Raw genomic sequence first — 27,133 nt, 5'->3', positions numbered from 1 at the left:
GCACGCACGCACGCACACACTCTTAATAACACCACTATACTATAAACAATATCCCTTTGTATTCTGAAGCCTTGAATAAAATAAATGATAACTAAACAGTGTGTTGCACACTTGCTCTTAAGAAGGATACTGGAGAAAGGATTTAAGATTAAAGATTGCTTATTTATCACTCGCACATACAGGTATAAGCAACAATGCCAAGTGAATCATGGCATTGGCAGGCTTATTTCAGCCTCCTGCACCATAAGGGCAGTGGTCATGGGAGCCTCACTCTCTTCAGACTCACCATCTGAGTCACATGAAGGACCCATTGCTGAAGCTGCAGCCTCGGTGCTGCTAGCTCTGGTCAGGCCTGTCCCTGCAGCAAACATCTGTGTATTTTTGTTTTACTTTTAGCAGCCCGTGCTGCTGGAGCCTCTGTTTTCCTTTCCCTCAATTTTTCCGCACTGCCTTTGGGTTTTTTACTCTCCTTCTCCATTTTCGTTTTTCATGTGCTGGTGTGTTGTTTTTTTCTTGCCCTCTCTCTCACATCTTTGACATCTCGTCATTAAAAGTGAATGGACAATCGGGGTCTAGAACATGCGTGGGTGTGACTCCTGGACCTCTGTAGCCTCTCATAGGACCATTGGGCCAGGTGACAGACAAGACACTGGGCCAATAGTCACCTCTCCGCTGTGTCTGCAGCTGAGCACTGTGGGCCACCGAGCCGATGCATGTATCTCTCGCCGGGCCAGGAGAGTTACAGTAGTTACCAAAGCAAGGTGGGGCATGGCTACAAAAAATAGTTAAACAATAAATAAATTTTAAAAAACGGCCGCCCCACCAAGAAAAGTCCCGGTACTCCCGATGGCCAATCCACCCCTGATACTGAGGGAGGAAGCATGAGTACCCAGAGTGAACTAGAGGTAGTAGACAGAATAATTGGACAGCCACTTGTCAGAAAGTTATAGCCAGTGTCATGTATTTAATATTAAGCTCATTATTTAAAGCTGCAGTGCCTAAAGTTTGGGGATTTTTGTTGTTATTATTCTGCTTCCGTTTGGTTTTCATGACCAAGAAGCATTTGTCCTGTCAAACGTCTGAGCTTTACCAGCTGTTACCTCCATCCGTCTTGACATATAGCAAAAGTGCAGCAGTGGAATCAAGTCGGACAACAAGATATCTGCTTTATTTGGAAACACAGAGAGTCATGTGGAGCTGATATGCTTAATAAGTATAGTGTCTCCCATAATGCCTCTCATTAGCATGTTGTACCCTGTCACCGCTGTCACAACCTGATCAGGTCCACATCAACTGTATTGGCACTATGGAACTTTTGGTTTGGGTCCACACCACAGAAAGAACGACAACAAGACAAGATGAGATCACAAAAAGAACATTCAAAAGTGAAATATAAAATAAGTGTCAAAATATGTGTCAAAATGAAAATGGATTGACATGATGTAATCTAGATATATATATATTGTACATGAAACTGAGAGTTAATGCACATGGTAATGAACTGTAATACTGAAATATATTGTTGGTATTGATCTCAGTCCAAAAATAAACACGTTAGCTTCCCTTCCTGCAGAAGGAGGGGACGAATTAGAATTACAAGTGTGATGGCCACAGGAAGGAAAGACTTCCTGTGGCGACAGTGTTGCTCTTTGGTAGTCTCAGTCTATGACAGGTGCTCCTGTAGGACTCCAGTGTAGTGTACAGAGGGTGAGAGGTGCTGTCCATGATGCTGAGCAGTTTCCTCAGCATCCTCCTCTCTGACACCTGAACTAAAGACTTGAGCTCCATGTGTGTACGGAGTCTGTTTGTATCAGCTGCCTTCAGCCTGCTGCCCTAGCACAATACAGCATAGAATATTACACTAGACACCAAGGCTCTGACCTTTTTTGAAGATGGCATCTGTGTTTTTAGTCCAGTGCAGTTTATTGTCAAAGTGGATGCCCAGGTACTTGTACTGATCCACAATGTCCTCCTCAGTTCCATTATTGTAGACAGGGTTTAGACAGGACCTCTGTTTCCTAAAGTCCACCATCAACTGCTTCGTCTTTGTTAGGTTTAGTTGGAGGTGGTTTAGTCCACACCACTCCACATATCTTTCCACCACACTTCCGTATTCAGCCTCCTGGTCTCTGCTGATGCAGCCAAAGATAGCAGAGTCATCTGAGAATTTCTGCAGGTGGCAGGTCTGTGATCAGAAGCTGAAGTCCGAGGTGTAGAGTGTGAACAGGAAGGGAGACTGGACAGTCCCTTGTGGCGCTCCCCCTGCTCATGATGGTGTCTAATGTGATGTTCCGTAGATTCACATTATTGAGGGCTGCCTGTTAAGTAGTCTATAATCCAGGCCACTAATGAAGCATCTGCCTGCATGTCCACAAGATTATTCCTGAGCACGTCGTATGTTGTTAAAAGCAACGGAGAAGTCAAAGAACATGACCCTCACAGTGCTGCCTGCTTCCTCCAGGTGGGTATAAGCCCTGTGCAGCAGGAAGATGATGGTGTTCTCCTCTCCAATATGGGGCTGGTTGGCGAACTGTAGGGGGGTCCAATGATGGTTTGACTGCACGGAGGTGCTTTAGGATGAGCCTCTCCAGTGACTTCATGACGTGAGATGTTAAGGCCACTGTTCTGTATTCACTGTGTGTGTTTGTATCTTCTTCGGCAGAGGAACCAGGCATGAGGCTTTCCAAAGGCCGGGGACAACCATCGTACTCAAGCTCAGGTTGATAATATGCACCACACAGCTGAGTAGTAGCACATCCTTTGAGCACCCTTGGGCTGAGTCCGTCAGGGCCAGCAGACTTTCCTGGGCGAGGGGCGGATACATCCTCTGTGGTGAGAGTGAGAGAGGCCGGAGGGTTGTTGGATAGCCCCGATGAATGAGGGGGACAGGGCTGGGATGAACAGAGTCGTTGGGGTGGTAGATGGTGGGATGAGGGTGCGGGTGCGGGTGCTCTAGGTAATGACAGGAGCTCATATCATCAAACCTGTTAAAGAACAGGTTTAACTCGCTGGCCCCCTGTAGGTCTTTGGTCAAAAAGAAAATGCAAAAACTATCCGGAAAGACTCTGCTCATAAGAAAATGACTGAATGGGAAACAGGTGACATTTCTGATGTTTGGAAGCTCCCATCCCAGAGTTACATCTCTACAATAATCATGCATTCCCTCCATCGTCTTTGACTTGCTCCCATCACTGATAATACAAATAAAGGAATTTATATTCAAAGAATATCTCTGTAATATGTAAGATATGACTCTCATTAGCATGTTGTATAGCTATTATTCGGGAACAGCAGAGTCCCAGACCATTTATTAAAACTTGCTAATTTTGACTTGGGCTTGAACAGAACAAGGCTACACAGTGACACAGATATGGTTTCAGCTAAACTTGACAAAGGACATTACATTACGGTGGTAACAGTTGAACACTTACTTAGCATAGTAAACCCATCCATCTTTCGTAGACCTCTCTTCCCAACCCGGCGGTAACTCGTCCTCGCTGTCTGTATCGTCCATACCAGCGTATTTCAGAGCTGCCATTGCGTCTCTTGTTTCCGTGTAAACAGTGGAGGTACAGACACAAACCAGAGCTCGTATACTATTCTGAGGAATTAATGAATGCAGCTGACAGCGGATATAATCACCAGCACACTAGCGTTTCACCCAGCACTTCCGCAACAACACAGTGACGAGTGCCGCGTTGGCTTCTGGGAAATGTAGGCTCCCAGAAGCATGCGGCCATACGTCACAAGCCTGAACACGTGCTCCGTTCCAACTTCTCAGCCTGCAGGAGTAGGACGTCAAATGTAAACAAACAATTGGTTGTTTATTTTTGTTTATTATGTATTAGACAAAAACACTGTTATTTGTAGCTTTAATATCAAAACAAAAATAAAAACTACATTAACAACAGCAACCATAGCAAACAGAGCAAACATAAATATAGATAGCACCAGGGTTCTTAATATAACACAGTTAAATATCAATTTAACATAATTATAACGTGTATATACTGTATATGAAGATTATACAGCAGTGATTCTAACGCCCACTGGTGAGCATTGGAGGTATTGCAAGTACATCCCAGACAGGGCTACAAAAAAATCCCATTTACCAAATAAAGATAAAATGAGATAATCCTTTATTCAATCACAAACGGCTAGAAAGTAAAAATAGGATAAGGTAATACATAATGTGTATGTGTACTCAGGGAAGACAGTGTTATGATTTGAGTATAGAACAGGGAATGAAACATACATTATATTCTTTGTTATGTGGGGGAATAAAACAAAATTAGAAGTTATTTTAAAAAATATGGATAAAAACGATATTTATAAAATGGCTGTATTCACATTTTAATGATATGTAAACACGACATGGGGCTTCTCAGTATACCCAAAAAGAAAGCAATGAGAATTTTGTGCAGGTTTGAGGTCATCATCCATTCATAATAATCAAATCTATATAATTTGGTAAAAATAGATGAGGTTTCATTTGATGATGTTGTTTAACCATATTTACTTATCCGTACTGTGCTAAAAGACTATGTTTTCCCAGCAACTATTTTTGCATATTGCAATTTATTAATGAATTTATTTATCTTTTTGTTCTTTAATTAATTCCTATAGGGTTATTCCTCTGTGCCTTTGACCCATCCTCTTCTAGGAACCTTCCTAGAATTAGGAGCGGTGGGCAGACACTGAGCAGTGCCCGGGGAGCAATGGGGGTATATTTATACATACATACTGTACATAATACATACATACATATATATATATATATATTTATGTAGGCCATGTGTAGGCTTGATGTCGCAGATGCACATTGTGATTTCATATTGCATCCTCAGCCTCAATCTAATTAATCAACATGAACTAGTAAGCCTATACTAGCACAAATGCAGGAAACTTTTTTTTCTCTGGAGGACTCCCAGACTAATCATAGATATTTTCCATTTTATAACAACTGATGGGTGCCGCCATGCCAGTGTATGACCAGAGACAACTGCCTCTCAATGACAAGCTTAACTGGTCTTTACACTTAGCTATTTTTGTGACTTACTCCTCTGATTGCTAGTGTAGGGGGTTCAATTACTGTTTTCAGTGAGCAAGTGAAGGATGGTGAGTGTGATCTCTCTCCGTTCCGGCAACTGGCTTCCCTGGAAATATGAAATATGAGACACTTGCATGCTGAGTTTAAAGAATCTGCTGACACTTGTTCAGCTGCTAACTGATTTAGTACAATCCACTGCATTGAACTAGACTCCCACACTAGCTACAGGCTAGGCTTTTGGAGCAGACAAGCACTGTGGTGACAATAAGAGACATCATGTCCAGCTGTGGACTGCTCCCACACAAATGGACAGATCTGAAACTCTTGTCAATGATACAGTTCTCCATCCAAACAACCATACCCTTGAGTGGTTATATTTGCACATAAACCACCAGAAAGGACACACTGAAATGCAGTCAGCGTGACTGTGTGCAGACCTTATAGAAATGGCCAGTAATGCCTTCATCTATGAAGAGCATCTGTCACAACAGAGCAGTTCAAAATGCAGGATGTCCACATGTGGTAGTCCCTCTAGGCTTAGAACCTGAAAAGGATGATTTTTTCCATTTTGATACTTCCACTTTTGCTTACAGGAATGGTGTTGAAACGTATTATCACACTGTAAAGACCACTGGAAGGATTGGCCTGGATTTTTGGACAGGAAATGTTTGTTTAAATTTTTCATAAAGTCAACATACAAATAAACATATATGAGAAAGGTTATCAGAACTTCCCCCTAGACCTCCATTGCATTTCTTTGGAATATTTAGTGTTTTACAGCCTTTGCCATCTGTGATGTTGCCTCCTTCTTATTCCTTATGTCTTCCTTATTTCTTGACCAACCTCAGCTGCATCCTGTTCTTTCCATCGTCTCTTCTCCTTGAGTGTCAAGCTCCCCTTTGCATCCGTTTTGTGATCATTTTGCACCTTTAAACAGAGCTCTATTACCAGATCAATCAAGAGAGCACTTTTCCTAACAACTAATGAAACTCAAAGTGCTTCACAGGATATAACAAAGCCCCCCTCTTATCCATCACCACTACTTCATAGACATAACTAATAAAAGACAAAGACCTAAATAGAACAGAGTAAACAGCAGAATAAATCCCAACAGTCGGATAAGAAAACACTGGAGACTAAAAAAAAAACAGAACAGAAATCAGCAGGGCTAGAAGAAGAATACATCTTAGCAAATGAATAAAGATAATAAGTGGATCTAAATAATTAAATATTTGTAAACTCATCAGTACAATGTATAATGGAAGATAAGAGTGGCTCAGAATAGAAGCAGAGTATAATGGGATACTTTGCTCTGTGATTGCTGGAACCATGGACTTATTGGAAGTTAAGCGTATGCAACGGCGCATGCGCAGTGGCAGCAGAAAGGGGCGTGGCTACGAGGTGGGCAGACCAACTGTAGGCAAGTGTGTGTGTTTGTGTGTGGTCTCCTGCACGCAGCATGAAATGTGTGTGTCTTCTCAGCAATAACACACACACACAGTAACGTGAGACGTGAAAGCCGACGGGGTCTTTTTTTCCTTAAAGTTTTGTTTTGCCGCCTCCAGACTATTTCGATGTTGTTCATTAAACATTCCGCTCGTAAAACGCAATATCTATTGCCTACGAGCAACCGACTTCGTTTCTTCTAAAGAGTGTCCGCTTCCCCTCCCCTCGATGAAGCGTTGCTATGCCCTCTGATTTTATATCCCTCCTTAGCTCGGATCTCGACCTCAATTCCCCAAAATCTCTATACTCTAAAGGTAAGGTGTGGCTAAAGGAAGGCTTCTGCTACGAAACTAACACGCTATGTCCTGGTTTGAATGGAGGAAATGTGAATGACTTGGATGCTCATGTTAAGCTGGTAGCTAGCTGTAGTTAGCTTCGTTTCTGCTGTTAGCCAGCCTAGCTAGCTTAGTTAGTTAGCTGCACTTGCATTGGTGACTAATGGACTGGCTAGCTGTCCATGTCACATGTATAGGAGAGCATGATACGCCGCTGGTGACCGTCGAATTGTAGCAGCGAGACTCGGGGGTCAGTGACTGGATGTGTTATTATTGCATTGGTAACGAGCATTATGGTAAATCCAGAGTGATAGCGAAGCACAGCTCCGTGAGGTCTCCTCAGCCACCACATTTTTCAGTGGCACAACGTTTTCAAGTCTTGAACGGTTCCTGTAGTTGTGTGAGGGTGTGTGCATGTGTGCAACTATTGTGAGAGAAGGTTTGAAAAGTTGTATATGTATTGCTTTGCTTTTGAATATTGTTGTTTTGGATTATGAGTGTATTTGAGATAGAATCACTGCCCTGCAGAATGGAGGCTGCTGCCACTGGAGCCTCAAGTCCCTAAATACATCCTTTTTATTGTAATAGGATTTGGACACGTGTCAGCCAACTGTTGTGTGATTTACCAGGAGGGTGTCGCTGTATCATTAGGAAGTAGACCGTTCAATCTATGTGGATTAGTGGGTGTGTGATGGTTTTCACTCACAGTCAGTGTTTCAGTGAAGTTCCTCCATGTCAACAGCTGTGTAAAGACACTTGTCTTGTAATCTACTCTGTCAGACACCATGCTATTTCTTATTCATGAGTAAGTCTTGAATGGCCTGTGTTGTGTACTGGTGACAATATACAGTACTTGCAAAAGTTTGCTAGCAGCTCCAGGTTAAATCAAAACACACTTAAATGTGTATCTACAAAGTGTGCACAGCTCTTGCTATGATCAGTTGTATGCTTTTTGATTCTTGGAATATAATTATAGTATTTACAGTAACACATGATATTATCGAACATCTCAATGTATTGGCTGTGGTGAATTTCCACTGAATGATAATGGAAAGTTCTATAGTTCACCAACATACAGTCATAGTGATTTATTTTGACGTGCCACAAGGGGAGTCCCAGTCATTTCTTCATCATGAGTCAGTCACACTATTGTTTTGTGTAATGTTAGTCAAATGTGTTCATTTGTTTTCTCCATATCCTTTTAGAAAATGTGTGCTCTTAAGGTGATTACAGACATGAGGCCAGCTTGTTAATCTAAAATGGAAACACTTTTATAATGTATTTTTACAGTTATCTTAGCACTGTTAATGATATGATGTGAAATGTTTATATCGTCTCACGCCACGCGTACCGTAACTCTTAAAGTGGTTGTGGAACCTGAGATGCACAGATTTATGCAACTTGATAAGATGCTGGCAAGGGCTGCGTGAATATTTTCTCCAATATTAAATTATTTGCTCCATATAACAAGGAAATAATTTAAAGTGAATCTTTGTGGTGCATGGATGTCATACTTTTTTGCTTTGTTTAACACTGATCAACATTTTCAGACATTTCAGTCATGGACAAAGCAACTACACGATTAGATTCATTGATTTTTAAGATAATTGTTCATTGCCGTACTGTTGACAGACAACAGAGCTTCCTCTATTGACATTTGCCCCCTGGTCTAAGTCTCCAAGTGTCCATATTTTGATTGCAAATAGTTAACAAATACTTTGGCAGCTATAGAAAGCAATCAGAGAGCACAAAGCTTTACCAAGGCTGCTCAGTTCCCCACAGTGTAAATAATCTACCCTTTCTCACAAGGTTAATGTTTTGAAAAAGAAAGAAATAATAATAATCCTGAATCTGGATCTGTGTCCAGGTCACCACTAAATTCTAATAACTTCTTCCTTGGGCCTTAGCCTACATCCCCAGAAAATTTAATCAAAATCTCTCTTCGTGGAGTAACTAATATCTAACCTGTCTGCTGTGCGACCTGCTAGTCCAACATCTGCCTGCCTCTATATGTGTAATGTACTCATGAGCCAGCAGAAAGCATTGCGCTCTGACGCTGAAGATGCTCATATGATCCTGCCATATGGTCACACTGTATCACATGATGGCCGTTTATTTATATCTCAGTAATTGGGTGTGTGTTCGCATTGAGGTCAAGGTAGCAGACTTGCTCATTAATGATCGAGTAGTCCTCATGTATATTAGGCAGAGAGAGAGAGAGGGGGCAGCTGGCCAAATTGCAAAAAATTTGCCTGCCTTTGTACTTTGCAACTTTTAGCCCTTTGATAGGGGTTTTGGTTCAAAATAAGGAAAGGCATGTGTGAAATGTCATACTTCAACTACTGAATCCTGCGCTTTTAAAATGCTGATATAAGTATTCGGTGTTTGGAAGATATTCTAGTCGATGCTTAAGATCAGTCTTGACTAGCAAATCCTACCAACTCTGAAACGGAGACAACACAAAGTAAATGCGTGTTCCATTAACCATGATTACATAAAATTTTAATTTAGGGTATGAGATTTTTATTGCTAAAATATTCTTTGTGCATCTTGCATCCACTGTAGCATAATTCTTGGCATCCATTGTCAAGAAATTGACATTCTTGCTTTATTTAAATTATTCAAACTGAATTATGCAAAAAAAAGCTTATCTCTCATCAGAGAGAGAAAAAAAAATGCATGCTGCCTTGCCACTTGCTGAGGGGTTATCTGTTTGAACTTATCACTATTTTCTTCCCTCCATCTTCAAGTGTAAACATGCAGGGAGGTTATATTTCCTAATTGTTTTATCTTTCACAGCTTACATAGTCTCTTATTCACCTCCACGTATTAAGTGTTTTCATTTATACGAAAAGAAAACTCAAATGATGATCTCACAGAGAGAGAGATAGAGAGGAAAAAAGCGTCAGCATGAGAAGCTTGTGCTATAGCATCAGTCGCTGTGTCTGATTAGATTCTATTGTGTGAGACTCACAAACAGGTCATGTATTACAGCTCTGCTAGAGAGTACAAAATGATCCACCATGGATTAACCAAGGAGATTGAATGTAAGTAGTTACTGTGTGTACACCACACACTCATCTAGCCTTCACCATGTTAGGTTGGCAGCAGAAAATCATGACATGACATTTGAAAACCTGTATTAACAAAGTGTAACCATTTATTTTTGTTCCTTAACAAAGCAACAGTGGAACGACAAAAAATGATCACATTCATAATGATATCACAGTCTACTTTTGTTGACCTTTTTTAAAAGGTTTTTCATATCAGGGCATGCTCTCATTATGACTCATTTCCCGCCAGTCACCTGAAATATGTCAGGAAAAATGAAAGTCCTTCCTTGAAACGATCGTTTTAAAACAAGCTGCCTCATCATAACTTGAATGTCACGGACACATTCATGTCTGTAACTGCATCATTTTGAGCTAGGTCAGCCACCGACTGTGTTTCAGAGATTAAAATGCCTAAGTTTGAGTGTACGTCATATGTATTTCAATTTAGTAAAGTAAACAGAGAATATGCAAATAGAGAAAGAAGGTTTTTTAATCAATATTCTGGCTTTATAATATTGCTGCGTGTTCATGAGTGTCATATTGTGTCATTAAAGTGGCCACTGTTGGACACTGCAATACATCATGAACTGTCTACTCTTCTGTCATCCGCTGTTCAAAGCCAGGTGCAAACAATATAAATGAACTGGCGTCCCTGCCTTTTGGCAAAGCCTTGAGGCATGTGTAATGTGAGCCATGCGTAACTATGATATGAGGTCATTTAATTGTTCTAAGTGTAGGTTAAATTCAGTCCGCCCACCGTGGCTGACCAGTGTGAGGCAGCTTCCTTTTTTCGGGCATACCCTGGCATGCATTTTACTGTGATGACTGATTTTAGATGTCATCTAACTTCTATAAAATTGTTGATCCGAGTCAAAATATTAGCCTAATATTCTCTCCTGTGATTTCACAAGGTTTCATTGCTGGCACCTTCAACCAAGTGGTGTATGTGAAACATGTTTGTGTGTGCAGATTTCTACTGTAGTTTTAGGGCCGTACACACTAAAATGAGTTTATACAACTAATACACAACTTTGGGAAAATAAATTACCTTACCTTACCCTGAACCCCGATAGCTTTGTGCTCATGCGCCTTGTCGGGTCTGTATTTGGTGTAATTATGTAGCAGTGTTACAGTGTTTAGAGTGGTTTAGAGAGGTTCGGTGTGTAAAAAAGACATTTCTTAAAGAGAATAAAAGTGGGGGAAACAGCTGTTCATTAGCGGGTTGGCAATATGAGCTTAACATTTTAACAAAGTATTCCATCATGATATTGCAGTTTAAAAAAAAAAGTTTTATTTCTCTCCTTTCCGGTATCCATCCATCCATCTTCTACCGCTTTATCCTCCACACGAGGGTCATGCGGGGTGCTGTGCCAGTCTCAGCTGACATAAGGCAAAAGGTGGGGTACATCCTGGACAGTTCACCAGTCCATAGTTTTTGAATTTTCTTGAGATCACAAACGGTCTAGGAGCTATGGTAATGAGAAGCATGTCACTCTTTTGCTCTGGAACCTCGCCAGAGCAAAAGCACCAAATACCAGGTACTATCACCAAAACAACCGAGTCAAATCGACTCGAGTCAAGTGGTGCTAATGCAGGACATTTACTACTTTTTGACAAAGTTGTGTGCTGCTGCTGATAAACACAAAGGAAAAAGTGAGGGTTTTGTGTTTATAAAAATGGAATAGACAGTGAGGCCCGTTATCAATATGTTATGTTATGATAATGATGTAATCAGTGTGTCTCTGAACACAGTGTAGCACCAGTAACACAAAGCCTACCTCAGCAAAGTTATTGTCGATTATGTTTTCTCACTGTGGAAATGCTAATTCACTTTGCTAACGCAGACTGACGCAAAGCAGAAGTCGTTTGAACTTGGTTTCATGAACACAACAATGAGTGCTGTGTTCTTCTGTGGCCTCCCTGGACTGGAGAGGACACCAGATCTTAGATCTGTGGGATGTGTAAACTGTGGACATGAAAGGTGGATGTGAAATGTGATGTGTTCACGTCAACATCAACCAAAATGTCACAGAACTATTTCTCATAAATAACCAAGGCTGTTTGAAGATTTAACAGATGAGCTGACTTGGTATTAGTATTTTGTTTGCAATACAGTGCTCAGTGAGTTATATATTAAACATGGTTTTGCATACCACTCAGTCCCTGAGCAGCAAACCAGTAAATGAACTCCAGGTCATGCATTTGCATACTCGAACTGACTGAAATGACTGAGCAGCAATGTGAAATTGTATGTTAAATTCACTGCTTGTACTTATTGTGTGTCTTTTCTGTTAAAGATGATCATTCAGTTATCACTTCATCCCACAGTGGGAGTGAAGTATTGTTTTTAGTGGCTCTGTCTGTCTGTGCTTCCACACTTGCACTTGTCAATATGACCAACAGAGGCCACCAAAAGCTTGTTGCGTGAATGGGGTGAGTTCTGCCATCTCTGATTACCTTGTTATATATGATAATAATACTAAAGGTAATATTACCTTTGACATCAAATAAACTGTGTGACGGGTGAACAGTCAGGAGCATTTCTTTATAGTTTTTTTAGTTTTCATAGTCTTTAGCATTGTTGGCTTCTGAATTGTATTTAGACTCCCACACCACCAAGTTTATCTATATTTATTTCTTTAGAACATAAACTTTCTCTCTATGAATCAATTCATAAAATAACACTAGAAGAGTGGTTGAAAACGACCTAGAGTCAGTTTGTGTTTGACTGATAATATCTTCCCCATAGCATCCCTTTATGTTATTGCTTTGTTGGACCATGGCTGGTTTTGTCAGAGGATATATTTTCTGCATCATTTGTTTGTCTACTTTGTAAATTGTGAATTGAACACGTGACTCGGTTGAGAGCTGGAGGGAAATGTACAGAACAAAGTCCCACACACGGTTGAAATATCGTGTTAAAGGTTATTCAAAAATAAGTAAATTGATACCCAGCCCAATAATACAGCTTCCTTTTCTACAGGACTCATAAATAATAAAGTAAGTCTTATGATCTACGCAATCACCCAATATTGGAAATGTAGTGTTAGCTGAGGAATGGTGATGGCATCTGGTTATAAGTGACTTTCTGTTTATATGGAAGGCTTCCAGGCAGGCTGAACACACAGTCAGTAGACTCACATCATACACACTCTCTCCTGTGTGAAAGGGGTGTTAGTCAAGACTGAGGTCATGTCGGGTTGTCAGTCAGTCCGTAGTACTGTACATCCATACACAAAGATCCTCTCTCTTCACTCCATGAACAAAGCACAACACACTCTGATGGATGCTTCTCCCTCCAGATGGAAGTTTTGATGTCATTTTTGAGAGAACTATTCCAATCACTGATCTTGTGCCTCTGCATTAGCACTTTTAGTTTTGCCTCTGCGTGATTCTTTGTGTGAACAGCAGTACATTTATCTTGGAACTTTTTCACCATTCTTGACATCACAGAAGTGAGAGATCGTCTTGTCAGTTTTACCATTCAGCTGGTGCTTAGTCATAGCTGCATATCAGATGACTACTACACATGCTGGGTGCTCCTGATGCACAGCTGATATATCCATGTCAGGGCAATGATCGCTCCCTGTTTCATAGCAACTACACTTCCATGTATTCATCTGCCATCAGATGTGTTTTGTGCTGGTGTAGCTGCAGTGGTTGGTTACAGTCTACCAGGAATCCTCATCAAATATCATGGGACGTCTCTGCAGGTTTTGATTACTCTAAATCCCTTTGAGCCTAATTTCAGTTGATCATAAGATACCCTGTGCTGTGATTTGTTGTTTTTTTTGGAGATGGAGCAGAAACTGCGATCATGAGACCCAGATCTGCTTCCAGTGTCATTCTGGGATTGCCTCCACTTATTTCTGAAAAGGGAACAAGGAAAAGAGAAGCACCTTGAGTGTGATACACAAGTAGTTTTGTTATTATACTTTCATGAGTGGAAGTAAAATGGAGTCATACATTATGAGAAGAAAATGTATTGCCAGTAATAGGCATGGGCCAATAAATGATATACTTCTGTATTTAAAAGTCAAGGTATCAGAAGCACTACATTTTTCTGTCCCGTCATGCCAAAGCTATTAGCTGTTTTTCATGATTTAATTACTTTGGTTGTGTCCAAGTCTGTGTGCGCTGTCAGTCAGCTGAAGAAGATCATATTTTACATCCGCAATACCGTGATACTATCGTATTTTCGCTTAAGTTATCATTCTGTTAGAATCACTTCACACCTAGTGCCTAGTCGGTGATTACAGGTTGTAGTGAATTTAGTTAACTGCAGTCTAGGGCTGTTGGATCAAGTGCAAACAAATGTTTTGTCTTGCTTTGTTCTTCCATTCCTTACGAAGGCATTCGGATTTCCCCAACGCTTTTTATCTCCCGATGGGCAAGAGGGCATTCAGAATGACTCTGAGGTAAAGTTGCATGTTTGAGTTTGAACTTCCCCAAGTTCAAACGGATAACAGTATGGAAAACAGCATTGTGCGTTAGCTGTTCTGCATTTGAAGGATCACAATGGCTGGGTGTCTGGTATGGAAGTCATGATATCCTATGTTCTACATGGGAAGTTGTGTATATAATACTTTTATCTGTGAAAGCTTTTTGTTACATGAGCACAAAATCAAGTGATTTGTTGTCTTATATATATAAAAAAAGGTTGCTATTTTAGACTGCAAATCACGTTGAGCTCCACCATTTCTGTAAGAAAACTTTGACAATCTTCGTTTGGTCAAAAAAAAAACTGAAATATGTTTTTCAGAACCTAATTTTTTCTCCTCCTACTCACCCTCTATGGCAGAGTCAGTATATGACCTCCTACCCAAAGAGCTCCAGCTTCAGCCATCGTCCACCCAGACCAACCCACCCACCATGAGCCAGAAGAGTGGGGGAGAGCCAGGACCTCCTCCATCTGCAGCCCTGGCTTCAGGTGAGCTAACAGCTCAGCCAGTGAAAACCATGATCTGGGATCAGTTTCTTTTTTTTCTTTTACCAAACCAGTCCCCCAAGTCAGTAGAGGTGAAGAAACCAATTTGGGTTCATTTTATTTGTCTGGGCAACTTCACCCTTTCACTACTTTCTGAAACATATTGACTATATTGAAATACTGCTGTCGTGACAATACAATACTAATTTGGTGTCACTTTAGAATATTGGGGGATTTTCCTGGTGCTTCTAATTAAGGGTAGCACAGAATGTTATGGCCAAATTGAGCTACACTGTATTTTGTAGCATTAGCATGGGAAGATATATTACTAATCTTGCTTGTTTGTGTTGGGGCTTTGATTAATCATAAGTGCAGCTACACTAAGTCTTCATCTAAAGACTGATTCACACTGCCTGATGAGTTTTAAAATGTATATCTTATTCTCTCAAGATATCTGCTAAGGGTGAAATATGCAAAGACATGCCGTCATGGTATCGTCACATCTTAATGTACTCTCTATGACGGAGATGTATAAATTAAGCCGATACTATACTCAGTAGCAGTCCAATACTGGTCAGAATCACTTAAATAAAAAATCCAGTGCAAACCAACAATGATATATATTGCATGCTTCATTATGAACAGACTGTAAAAATGTAAATAAAGATCAGCAAAAGCATTTTCAACCGAGAGTCATGTTGTGGGCTGCTTATTTCTTCTTTGTGGGAGAAGAGTATCCGTAACACAGACAGAGAATTATGTCTTTGAAATTGCTTTAAATGGCTGTAGGTGGTATCAGCACAAATGTGTTGCTAACAGCTTCATCGTTTAGTTGTTTACTAAACAATCAAATATAAGAGACTGCAGCGTTACCTCAACTGAACAGAGCCAAAAAGTGGGGACGGTACACGGCCTTTCACAACATTTGATATTTAAAATTTGCATTAATATAGTTTTAGAATGCTTATAAACTCAAATAATGTGTAAGTATCTTTGTCAAATTATTTCTTAATCTTTACTCTGAATAACGGCTCCAAGAAATGTCAGGTTTTCATTAACAGCATGGCAACATAGCTTGTTCTTTCCTGTGCCACTCATTTTTTTGTCAGCAGCACTCTTTCTTGTCATGCTTGTGCTCAGTGGTTTCTGTCACTTCACCCTTTTAGGCAGAGACACAGCAAACCCCCATGCAGTGTAAAAACCAGTGCTGTCCTTTGGCTTTCTTAAGCAGTTATCTCTGACAGCTGTCAAGTAATGACATTATATTCTGTTTCAGAGTCTGTGTACCAGCACCTTTGATTTAGCGCAGCAGTCTGAAGGTATCAGTATCAGATTTTATTTTTAAATGCATTAAAAATGCCCTAAAGCAGGAACAGCCTTTGCGCATCCACAGATAATCTCCTCCGCACAATAGTAGGTCACATTAAGATATAATGAGGATTCAGAGTTTTTGAGCTTTGCAGCTAAAAGCAGCTGATTTTTAGTGTTTTGCTGGTTTCTTATTGCAACAGTGAATTTGCCCCTGGTAGTCAATGGCCTGTCTAACAATTAATTTAGCACAGCAAACAATATGATCTGATCTTGGATCGTGGTTTCAGAGCAGTTTTTCCATCAGCTTTAACTATAAAGGATTCTCGTCTTGAGTTCCATCTGAAGTCCAAAATAACTGGTTTAAAGACATATTGGAGAGAGCTTTTATAATGCTGTTTTTAATGCCCTTAGCAGCACTGATCAAAAGCATGACTACTGCAAAATGCTTCAGATCATTAACCAAATAAACATACTTGAAAGTGTCTTTAAATGATCAACTTCTAAAGTTACTTCTTCATCAAGTATATGAACTCATCCAGTTTACTGACTGACAGAAGTTGAGTCTTGAATGATCAGCTCTCTTGTTGCTCATTGGCTGTCTCGTTTTTATTGCAGGAAGTTCCCTCTGAGGCAGGGAGTGTCTGCATATAAAATGGTCTGCAGTTCACTGCTCCATAGGTCAGAGGCTTGTTTATTCTGTCTCCATGGCTACGCTCAGTCCCAACCAAATCTTCCAATTGGCATGCGCAAACTACTGTTTACTACTGAATGCACATTGCACAAAATGTACTGTAACCCTGGCAAATTTCATTTGGAGCCACGTTACCAGCTTGCAAATTTGGCTGTACAAATTTTTTTTTACCAGATTTTGTCTCTGTTTGTTTTCTGGCAATGTGTATGTTACAATTTGTAGCTTGCGTTTGTTTTGGTAAACAAAGCATGTCAGTTTTGTCACATTGATTTTTAATTGAGAAAGGTTTTGTAGGAATCGGCACATTGTGGGACCTATAGTACCCTTCTCAACTTTAACTTCAAAATGTTTAATCAGTGCTTGACAGCTCTTGCATGCACAGTGAGAGCAAAATAACCCACAATAGTCGATTGAAATTAGAGTTGGGAAGAGGGAAAATCAATACAAATTATGCACAAATTCAGCTGCTTGAATGGGACTGCTAGCCTGCTCTGTGCTGATCATCTGTACTAACTCATGTACCTGTATATGCTACTACAGATGCCACCTCTTCCACCTCCAGCCCCCCTGCCTCTTCCTCCCTGGACATGGGCGTCCCATCCAGTGGCCCCTCCACGTCATCCTCAGACCATCTCAAGGTTCCCCAGCATCTCCACTCCACTGGAGGGGAAGGGGCTGGACCTTCAGAGATGCAAGGTATGGAGGGTTCTGTATCCGGCCCTGGCAGAGGCATCAGTGGAGCAAGCACCGCAGCAGGAGACATAGGTTCAGGAGTGTTGTCAGGGCTAGGAGTCCAGCAGCCTCAGAACACCCCATCCAAGAGGAGGCCCGTGTTAAGCATATCTCCACCACCTGAGGACCTATTTGATGACAGCCAGATGTCTTGCCAAGAGGAGCCTACCATATCTGGTCCACTGGGTCCAGACTCTGAGCACAGCAGTAGCATGTGGGCTGATGATTCGGTTTCAAACTTCAGCTTGATCAGCTCCATCTCCTACAACGACAACACAGAGGTGCCACGCAAATCTAGAAAACGTACCCCTCGCCAGCGGCCTGGCTCAAAGCCTGCTCCTCCAGAAGACAGCATGGATGTGTTTGATGCTGACAGTGCCAAGGCACCGCACTTTGTCCTCTCACAGCTGGGCACAGACAAGACCAGTTCCATAGCCAGGTGAGGTTCTGTTAACACAGACACTTGTGATCCTTTGTAGGGAATTTATAGGGAATTATTCAGTTTTGTCTTGTAGGCAAATTCAATTTCTGTATTTTTGTTGCCCTGCAGCTCTCTTGATTCAGGGACTGCAGTGAAGGGTGGGTCACTCTCTGCTCAGTTCCCCCAGAGGAGTGATGGGAAGGAACTGAAGATCCTGGTGCAGCCAGAGACCCAACACAGAGCTCGCTATCTGACCGAGGGCAGCCGGGGTTCTGTCAAGGACCGCACACAGCAGGGATTCCCCACTGTAAAGGTTTGACTAAGAAGGCCAAGGCCTGTTTCTTAATACAGAAAAATATTTTCCCCTAAGTTGGCAATGATGGAATACAAATGCACAAGCTGTGCACAAGCAAAACCTGAGAACACTAACACAGGAAGCAGATTAACATTTGCACAAATTTGTTTATGAGCTTCATCTCATTATGCATCTTTTTTTTAAAAAGGAAGACTTGCTCTGTATGCACATTTGCTTGTGGGGCGACAGTGGATCAGAAGTAGAGCGGGTCATCTTTCAAAGACTAACCAGAAGTCATGGTGTGATCCCCGGCTCTGCTAACCTACATGCCGATGTGTCCCTAGGCAAGACACTTAACCCCAAGTTGCTCCTGATGGCTGTGCCAGCAGCATGTGAATCGCTTGGATAGTTGATCTTGATAGATTGGATAGATGTATGAGAGAAAATGTGCCGCACATAGTTGCACTGTATGAATGTGTGAGTGAATGGATGAAAGACAAAACCGCACTGGAAAGCAGATTTGAGTGGTCATCGAGACTAGAAAAGCACTGTATACTCTCACTATGTGCTTCATACAATGTAATTATTTATTTTAATTTTCTGGTTTGTCCGCAGTTGGAGGGTGTGAATGAGGCAGTTGTGCTGCAGGTGTTTGTAGCAAATGATGCAGGCAGAGTGAAACCTCATGGATTCTACCAGGCTTGTAGAGTGACTGGACGCAACACCACTGCCTGCAAGGAGGTGGACATTGAAGGCACAACTGTTATTGAGATTCCTCTGGAGCCGGGCAATGACATGACACTTGCGTAAGGTTTTTTTTGTGTGTATAGACATCATTATGGGTACGTTAATCCTTCTGCAGTGCTGATGTTTCACCTCAAATTGTGCTGTCTACAGGGTGGACTGTGTAGGAATCTTGAAGCTGCGTAATGCAGATGTGGAAGCCCGTATTGGTGTAGCAGGTTCTAAGAAGAAGAGCACCCGTGCCAGGCTTGCTTTCAGAGTAAGCATCCCCCAGTCTGATGGATCCAATCTCACTCTACAGATTCCTTCATCACCCATTCTCTGCAGTGAGTATATCAGACACAATCTGAAGTCTTTGTCTCAGTGGGTCTTGCATAATATTGAAAACACACACAACAATGGTCTGCAGGAACTCTTAAGCTAGGTTTATGGTCGCCGTAGTGTGCCCGTCATATCCTATATAATGACGTCATATCCTGTGTCGGACCGGGCGCGTGAGCTCCAAAAGGTGTCTTTGGCCCTAGGGGTGCGCACCTCTGAATTGTTGTAACTTTGTCAGATGCAGCTCGCCAACTCTTCATTTTCATAGGAAGACTGGCCGAGCAGGTCCGCTTGTACAAGCATTTGTATGACTCTTCTGTCCGAGAGCACCGAGACAGTCAAATGGCTTTACATTCATGGAAGGAGATTGTTACCATGACCATGTTAGAAAAAGACAATGTTTTTTGCCGTAGGACATGAAAAAAAAGAGGGATCACTTTGTGATGGGCAAAAGACGAGCCCATAGAAGAGTGGTGACCCAGGGGGAAAAGCCCCATTCTGGTGGAGCTGGGATGGCTGTCCCAATACGTGAAACACAGAGAGCCGGATAGCAATTTTGCAGTTTATCATAAGTGCAGTTACACTAAGTCTTCATCTAAAGACTGATTCACACTGCCTGACAAGTTTTAAAATGTATATCTTATCCTCTCAAGATAGCTAAGGGTGAAATATGTGAAGACAGGCCACCATAAATCTGTAAGCGATATCCTAAAATTCAGTGGCGGAAAGTTTTTGTTTACTACTGTTGCTAGGCAGCGGAGGCTTATTGACTTCCTGCTTTATTCACTGAATATTTTGGTTGCACGCCCCCTGCCGTTGCAGCGAATACTGCAACGAACAACGCACTGAGCATAAATGCCTCGGTGCATCCTAAATCATGCGTTGTCTGCGGAGCCCCGTGCCACAGTGTCACGCGCAAGCATAAACGAGGCTTCGGGGTGAGGTGAGCTGGGACCATGTAGTGGAAACATGGCATCAGTGCCCATGTATCACTTTGGTCAGAACAGACCATCGAATCCTCAGTCAGCACAGCAAGATGTCATGTCAATTTGTACTAACCCTGACCCTTGTACAGCCCAGCCAGCTGGAGTGCCAGAGATCCTGAGGAAGAGTCTTCACAGCTGCTCAGTGAGAGGAGGAGAGGAAGTTTTTATCATTGGAAAGAACTTCCTCAAAGGAACCAAGGTTATCTTTCAGGAGAACATTTCAGGTGATGTTGCAAGTTTGGTGTTTTGATTATTAGTTACTGGATTTACAGTAACCTCCCAGTAGGGCTGGAAGATTATGGCAAAAATTATAATCACGATTATTTCGATTGATATTGAAATCACGATTATTAAACAAAATTATTCATTGATTTTAAAACTTGAGAATTTATTGAACCACCAAAACTCAACTATAACTTAAAAGAACAGCCAGAAATAAATTAGTAACAATTAAACAAGTAAAATAATAATTATAATAATAATAGTAAATTAAAATAATGATAGCAATAAAAACAATAAATAAAAATAAATAACCGATCTACTTGCACTGCTGCACAACTTTACACACACAAATTTACAACATGCAAAACACACTAATAACACAGGCAAAATCAAAAAACAAAACAGTGCTATACTCCCTCAGCCCATCTTTTGCAACTTCAGCACAACATTTATCAGCTGGCAGAGCAACTCTGCTGAAATGTTTACATGAACGGCATCACGTAACGCTTGTCCAAAGTCTTAAAGTGGAACTATACCGGAAGTTCCAATTAACTCTGTTTTTAGTGTGTATCTGCGTCATTACCTTGTTTATGAAGCCCTGAAGTTTCGAAACAAACAGTTCAGCCACTGCTGAGAATGCTGTGTTTTATTGTAATCTCGGGCTCAGCGAAATCTCTGAAAATCCCGTTATAGTTACGTAAACATCGGTTCTCCGGAACAGCTGATCCTCCTGCTCCGGGCACTAGTCCGGGCACATCCTGTTGTGTACATTGAACCCGCAGAAGAAGAATATCGTCCGTTGTGGAGGTGTTTCACGAGCGACAGTGTCTTCTGACTCTGGGTCTGACTCCGAGTCAAAGTCATAAAAGGGACTGCCGCGAAAGAAGCTATTTTTAAACATTGTTAAAACAATGTTTTGATAATGAGGAGCAGTGCATCCACCGTTCCAGAAGGGGGAGCTGCACTGTGCGGGTGTGCCAAATTTTTTTTGTGATTGTGAGAAGCCAAAATTGAAATCGTGATTAAAATTCGATGAATCGTCCAGCCCTACCTCCCAGTGAATGGAAGAAATAAAACACCTATGTTTTATTTCAGATGATATTTTCATCTGTAATATTTTTATTACAGATGATAATTCCTGGCAAGCGGAGGCAAAGATTGACATGGACCTTTTCCATCAGGTAGATGCAATAGAAGTGTATAAATATGTTGGTGTTTCTTCTGCAGTAATAGCTGTTTTTATTTAACAGAGTCCTAATACGATTCTACCCTCAATGTGCTCTTTTGGAACTCTAAATGTTTTCCAGAACCATTTGATCGTGACAGCCCCTCCATTTCACAACCAGTCCATCACTTCTCCTGTGTCTGTGGGTATCTTTGTGATGACCAATGCTGGAAGATCACATGATGCTCAGCCCTTCACCTACACTCCAGACTCAGGTACAGCCACTAATCAAAGCCCAGATGTTACAAAGTTGGTAATTTTCACACCGCGCCGTAATAATCCTTTAGTTGCTACAAACCAAAAACAGTCTTGCTGAAATGTCAGAATTCCTTTGTGATTATTCTCTAAAACTGTCACTGTCCTGTGTTTCCACTTTTACCCTCAGCTGATAATTCAATTGTCCAGACAGTAAAAACAGAGGGGCCCTCTCTGGTTAAGACGTGTTTATTTGATGGTCAGATGAAATCCATGTCCACTGAGCGAACTGACTGCTCTGGTCAGCCTTCCAAACAAGAGGACACACCAATGGAAGTATCTAGCAATCCGGCACCTACAGATGTCTTTAAAGTAAGATGGAATTCTTTCTTAATTAAGAGGCATTGAAGTATCTGAACTGGGATCTAAAAAAAAGCAGGTTGAACTACAATGTACTAAAGAATTACAGATCGGTAATGTTGTTGTTTCCTCTCTTTTCTCAGCCATCTCCAGACCCTCTTGCCTCAGTCCAGCAGACCCTGGAGCTCAGCTCTAGTCCTCATCCAGGAGGAGAGTCCTTTCAGAGCCCAATGCCCTTGCAACCTGAAGATGTGGAGCTTCCTCAAGCACCCCCTGTTTTCCCCACCCTAGAGTCTCTCAGTACCATACAAAAGCAAGACATTGCATCTCCAGCATCCTTTCCAGTGTCGGGAGACACCACAATCCCTCCTGTGACACCAGATGTCCCTCAGCAATTCCTTCGAGAGCCCCAAGAAAGCCTGTCTCCTGAGAATTCCAGCAATAACGGAGGGGCCGTGGTTGTGTCCATGCCCCAGATATCAGCTCCATCTCAGCCACAGCCTCAACCGTCACAGGTTTCTTTGTTTCCCCAGGAAGGGGTGGCCCAGCTGGAGAGGGCAGTAAGGGAGCTACAGGCTGGAGGTAACACCACACTCCAGCAGGTGTTGGAGGCAGCAGTAGCCCAGCAGCAACTAAACTCTGTGCTCTACAGCCCCTCACCCTCTCCAGACTCTCTTCAGCAGCATGTCCAAGAAAACATGAACAGCCTTAGATTGGGAACCACAGATAATTCCCTGTCTCCACAACAACAGTTACAGATACAACAGCAACAGCAAATGCAACAGCAGCAGCAGCAACAGCAACAAATAGAGCAACAGTTTCAACAGCATCAACAACTGCAGCAACAACAGCAGATCCTTGGTAACATTCAGCATCAACAACAGCAGCAACATCTACAACAGCAACAGCAAGTACTTACCAACATGCAGATCCAACAGCAACTCATGGAGAATATTCAACAGCAGCAACAGTTACAACAGAATCAACAACAGCAAGTCCTTAACATTCAACTTCCAGATCAGCAACAACAGAATCAAATGCTCACCAATTTACAACATCATCAACTACAACAGCAACAGCAGCAACAACAAAATCAAGCACTGAGCAACTTACAACAGCAGCAACAACAACTGCAAGAGCAGCAGGTCTTGGAGAATTTACAGCAGCAGTTTCAGGCTGAGTTGCTCCAGCCACAGATCCACTCCACCTCACAGGTCCAGCAGCCAGTACTCCTTCAACAGGCAGGAGAGCTGCTCACCATTCAGACCAGCTTCCCAACACAGCCTCCATCCCACACATCCCCCCCACAACAGCTTTTCCAATCACCCAGACCCCTTGCTGAGACCCAGGATTCCCAACAGCAGGTCCAGGCTGCCCTGCTACAAAATACACTGACAGTTCTGACGGGTGGCAGTCTCGGCTCAGAGCAGCAGTCCACTGGGTCAACCATTTACCTTTCCCCAAATCCTCCACAACAACAGCAACAGCTGGCATTCATCTCATCTATGGAGACCTCTACCAATCAGCCCCAGTCTGTTGCAGTGTTCCAGAACCAACCCCAAGCCCAGCTCTCCCAAATGCAACAACAGAGCACCCCCATGGAGCAACAGCAGTCTGCACAGCAGAACCAGCAACAGCCACCACAGCTTCCCATGGGCCAACAGGGCTCCTTGTTCCAAAGTATTCCCAGCCACTCACAGGCCAACCCTGTACCCCAGAGCCAACTGTCTCAGCCCCAGCAGACAGGCCTGCTCCTCTGTACATCAGATCTTAACCATCAGGTTAACCATATTCCCCCAACTATCCTCTTCAGTACGCAGACCCAAGGCCCTTCTCCTATAGGGAGCATTAGTGTTGGAATCTCTCAGCCACACCTGGCAGAGCCCATGTCCTTCCAAGACCAGAGCTCCTCAGGCAACAACTCAACATCCAATGAGAATCAACAGCAGAGTATGTTCCAGGAGCAGCAGCCGATGCAGGTGGGCCCAAGCCCCAGCAGCATCCCAAGCAGTCAAGAGCTGTTCCTACCACAGACATCTCTGTCCGGCCTGCAGAGCACCATGAGCTCACAGGAGCTGAACAATCAGGCGGCTGGCCCTGGCACAACCATCTTTGTCGTTCAAGGTGGTATGGGTGTTGTCGCCAGCCCGGGCCAGCAGCCCCCAGAGCAGCTTTTCCAGACAACCGTGGGTGGGAATGTGGCTCCACAAGGACAAGCCAACCTGTTTGTATTCGGCATCCAGAATGGTAAGATGATTTTAGGCTTCCTCATGTTCACAGTACAGTTAATCAGCAAAGCTTCATTTCCACCAAGCAATTTGGCATAGTTCAGCTTCTCATGGCACTGTTGTGTTTCCACTGCAGGTTGTGTAGGCCGGTTGGCCTTAGGTGCGTCATATAGCGTGACATTATACTAGTACTGGTGAAAAACCAACTGCCTTGAATCTTCTTTCTTTTCTAATGCATTTAAAGCTGTAGTGTGTAAGGTTTGCTGTGGTTTTGTTGTCAATCTTATTCTGCCTCTGTTCAGTCTTCATGAACAGAAACAATGCTGCATCTTTTATCTGATTCTGGACTCTGTCAAGCACTATTATTAGACTGGGGGAGTGTTTATGTGTATGTACTGTAGTGGCAGCCATGGGTGGACAGTGTATAGGGACGATTTGAGTGACGCATTACCAACTAGTTGAAAGATTATTTTTTTTCCCCGATCCAATTCGAATATTCCTTTCAGCCGTCTCTGCCTGCAAAAGTAGTTATTATCATTGTTCTAGACATATTATGTCATATTATCTTACCTTAAGGCAGTGTTTCTATCAAATAACCAATCTTAATCGTCCCTTGTTTCCAAACCGTGGTCCTCAGGAAACACTAGCCTGCATGTTTTAGATGTTGCCCTGCACCAACACACCTGATTCAGATGAACAGCTCGTTATCAGGCTTCTGCAGAGGTTGATGAACATCTAAAACATGCAGGGCAGTTTTCCCTGAGGACCACGGTTGGGAAACACGTCCTTAACAGAAGGGACGATGAAGATTGGTTATTTGGTAGCTTAGCCACATTTCCACTGAGTAGAGAGGTTTGGTTTGGTACAGTTTGTATTTTTTTGCGTTCCCATTGGGAATAGTACCAAAATAAGCAGCCCTTACTCCTTTGAGGTACCAGAGTAAAATGGTACAGTAAGTTCAGGGTGGCTCCACCCACGACAGTCAGCTGTAAGGGGCAACTGAAAAATGTAACTCCCTTGTGACGGGTGTTTCTTCAACGGCCAAAACTTTGAGGTCTTGTTGAGACGTCCTCCATCGTTGTCCGTTGTGTTGCATTCAATGTCGTCACACTGGTACTATGTCATGCTACATATTAGGGATGCACCGATTAATCGGCCAGTGATCGGAATCGGCCGAAATCAGTGACCGGCCGATCAGTCAGAATATTCTAATTTTAATAAGCCGATCAAAATGCACCTGCAGAGCTCTTGGTCATTAGTTCATTTACTTATTTGTGTGTAGGTACTATGTTGTGAAATATGTTTAAATTTAAATAAACTACACATACAGGTAGTGATTCGTTTTTGTATTTTTACTTGGATATTGGATGTGAACTGATTGTATTTCTATGTTAAAATGTTCTATTAAAGAAAATATGCAAAAATATATATTTCAGTATGCTGTAAAGTGGTTTAAAAAAATTGAAATCGTAATCGGCTAAAATCAGTATCGGCAGGTCAAACTTCTTGAAAAATGGCAATCGGTGCATCCCTACTACATATCTCTGACCCAGGGCTTTACCATTCCAAACCATACCATACTTTACCAAATCGACATAGAATAGCTTTTTGACATTTGAAACACAAAACTGCAGAACAAACCAAACTGCTTGATGGAAATGGATACTGCCGTGCACAGCTCACAGAGTTAAACATGTGTCCAAGTTGCACCACTATTGCCGTCACTTCAATTGATACAATTTTCTCTTCCTCCCAGACTCCCCTCAGCTGCTCAATTCTTCCGGACCCCCCCTGCCCACTCAGAGCCAGGCCCAGAACTCCAGCCACATGCAGCCACTGTTGGACCAGTCCATGACCCAAGCTGCCTCCTCAATGCCGGCCTCCATGCACAGCAGCTTACAGAACACCCTTCAGGCACAAATTCAGGCAAACCTAGAAACAGGCCTGCCGACTCCAATGCAGACCAGTCTACAGACACAGATGCAGAACAGCTTACAGAATCAATTGCAGGCATCAATATCTGCATCGTCAAGCATGGATAAAATTGAGGACCTACTTGAAAGCCTGCAGAAGTAGTGAAAAAAAAAACAATTGGACAGTGTGTTCCCAAACAAGAGTAAGTGATATGTAGCTGAAAGTTTTACATCCTAATATTAACAAACAGGTTTTAGGTACCAGTGCCACAAAAATGTCGAAAATTTTAAATATTTAAAAATCAAATGCCCCCTTTATCTAAAAACCCAAATTTGAGCTGATTGAACTCTGTCATTGTGACATTTTATCATGAATTACAGCTTTCTTCAATCCATTGACCTTGAATTGATGAAGCAGCCTTTGTTATTTCCCCTCTTGCAGGATCAGAGAGGCCTATAATAACAGCTTTAAGCATCAGTCTCAGACATGCCGTGTTTTTTTTTTTTTTTTTGTTTGTTTTTAATAATGTGAGCCCAAGAGATGATTGTGATACATGTCTATCAGGTTTAGTGGTGAAACTGGAAAGGGATGAAGAATGTCGGTGATGCAGTGAAATGGGGAATAGAAATGTGATGGAGCTGAGGCTGTAGAGAGAAGGCAGAGGGTAAAACACACAG

General features: G+C 42.1%; 2 protein-coding genes across 2 annotated transcripts in view; one reads left to right on the top strand and one right to left on the bottom strand.

Annotated features, from left to right (window-relative positions):
* The window catches only part of wwox (WW domain containing oxidoreductase), a gene marked incomplete at its 3' end in the record, with an annotated part of 195,891 nt that extends 192,344 nt beyond the window's left edge, over nt 1-3,547 (bottom strand). The window contains exon 1 of the mRNA XM_083893489.1: nt 3,432-3,547. Coding sequence (XP_083749615.1) covers nt 3,432-3,538 — 107 coding nt within the window. The 5' untranslated portion in view covers nt 3,539-3,547. The remainder of the gene's footprint in view (nt 1-3,431) is intronic.
* Nucleotides 3,548-6,737: 3,190 nt separating this feature from the next.
* On the top strand, nt 6,738-26,618 carry nfat5a (nuclear factor of activated T cells 5a; the record flags this gene model as incomplete). The annotated part of the gene is made up of 12 exons (XM_083894193.1): nt 6,738-6,810; nt 14,686-14,814; nt 17,354-17,984; nt 18,096-18,279; nt 18,877-19,067; nt 19,159-19,331; nt 20,402-20,536; nt 21,663-21,715; nt 21,842-21,974; nt 22,145-22,326; nt 22,458-24,561; nt 26,299-26,618. The coding sequence occupies 12 exons, from the start codon at nt 6,738-6,740 to the stop codon at nt 26,616-26,618; spliced, it is 4,308 nt and encodes a 1,435-aa protein (XP_083750319.1).
* Nucleotides 26,619-27,133: the final 515 nt, after the last annotated feature.

Source organism: Microchirus variegatus (genome assembly GCF_963457635.1).
Source record: "Microchirus variegatus genome assembly, chromosome: 8".
NCBI lineage: Eukaryota > Metazoa > Chordata > Actinopteri > Pleuronectiformes > Soleidae > Microchirus > Microchirus variegatus.
Note: the sequence above shows the minus strand (reverse complement) of the source record. Positions and strands in the feature narration are given on the sequence as shown.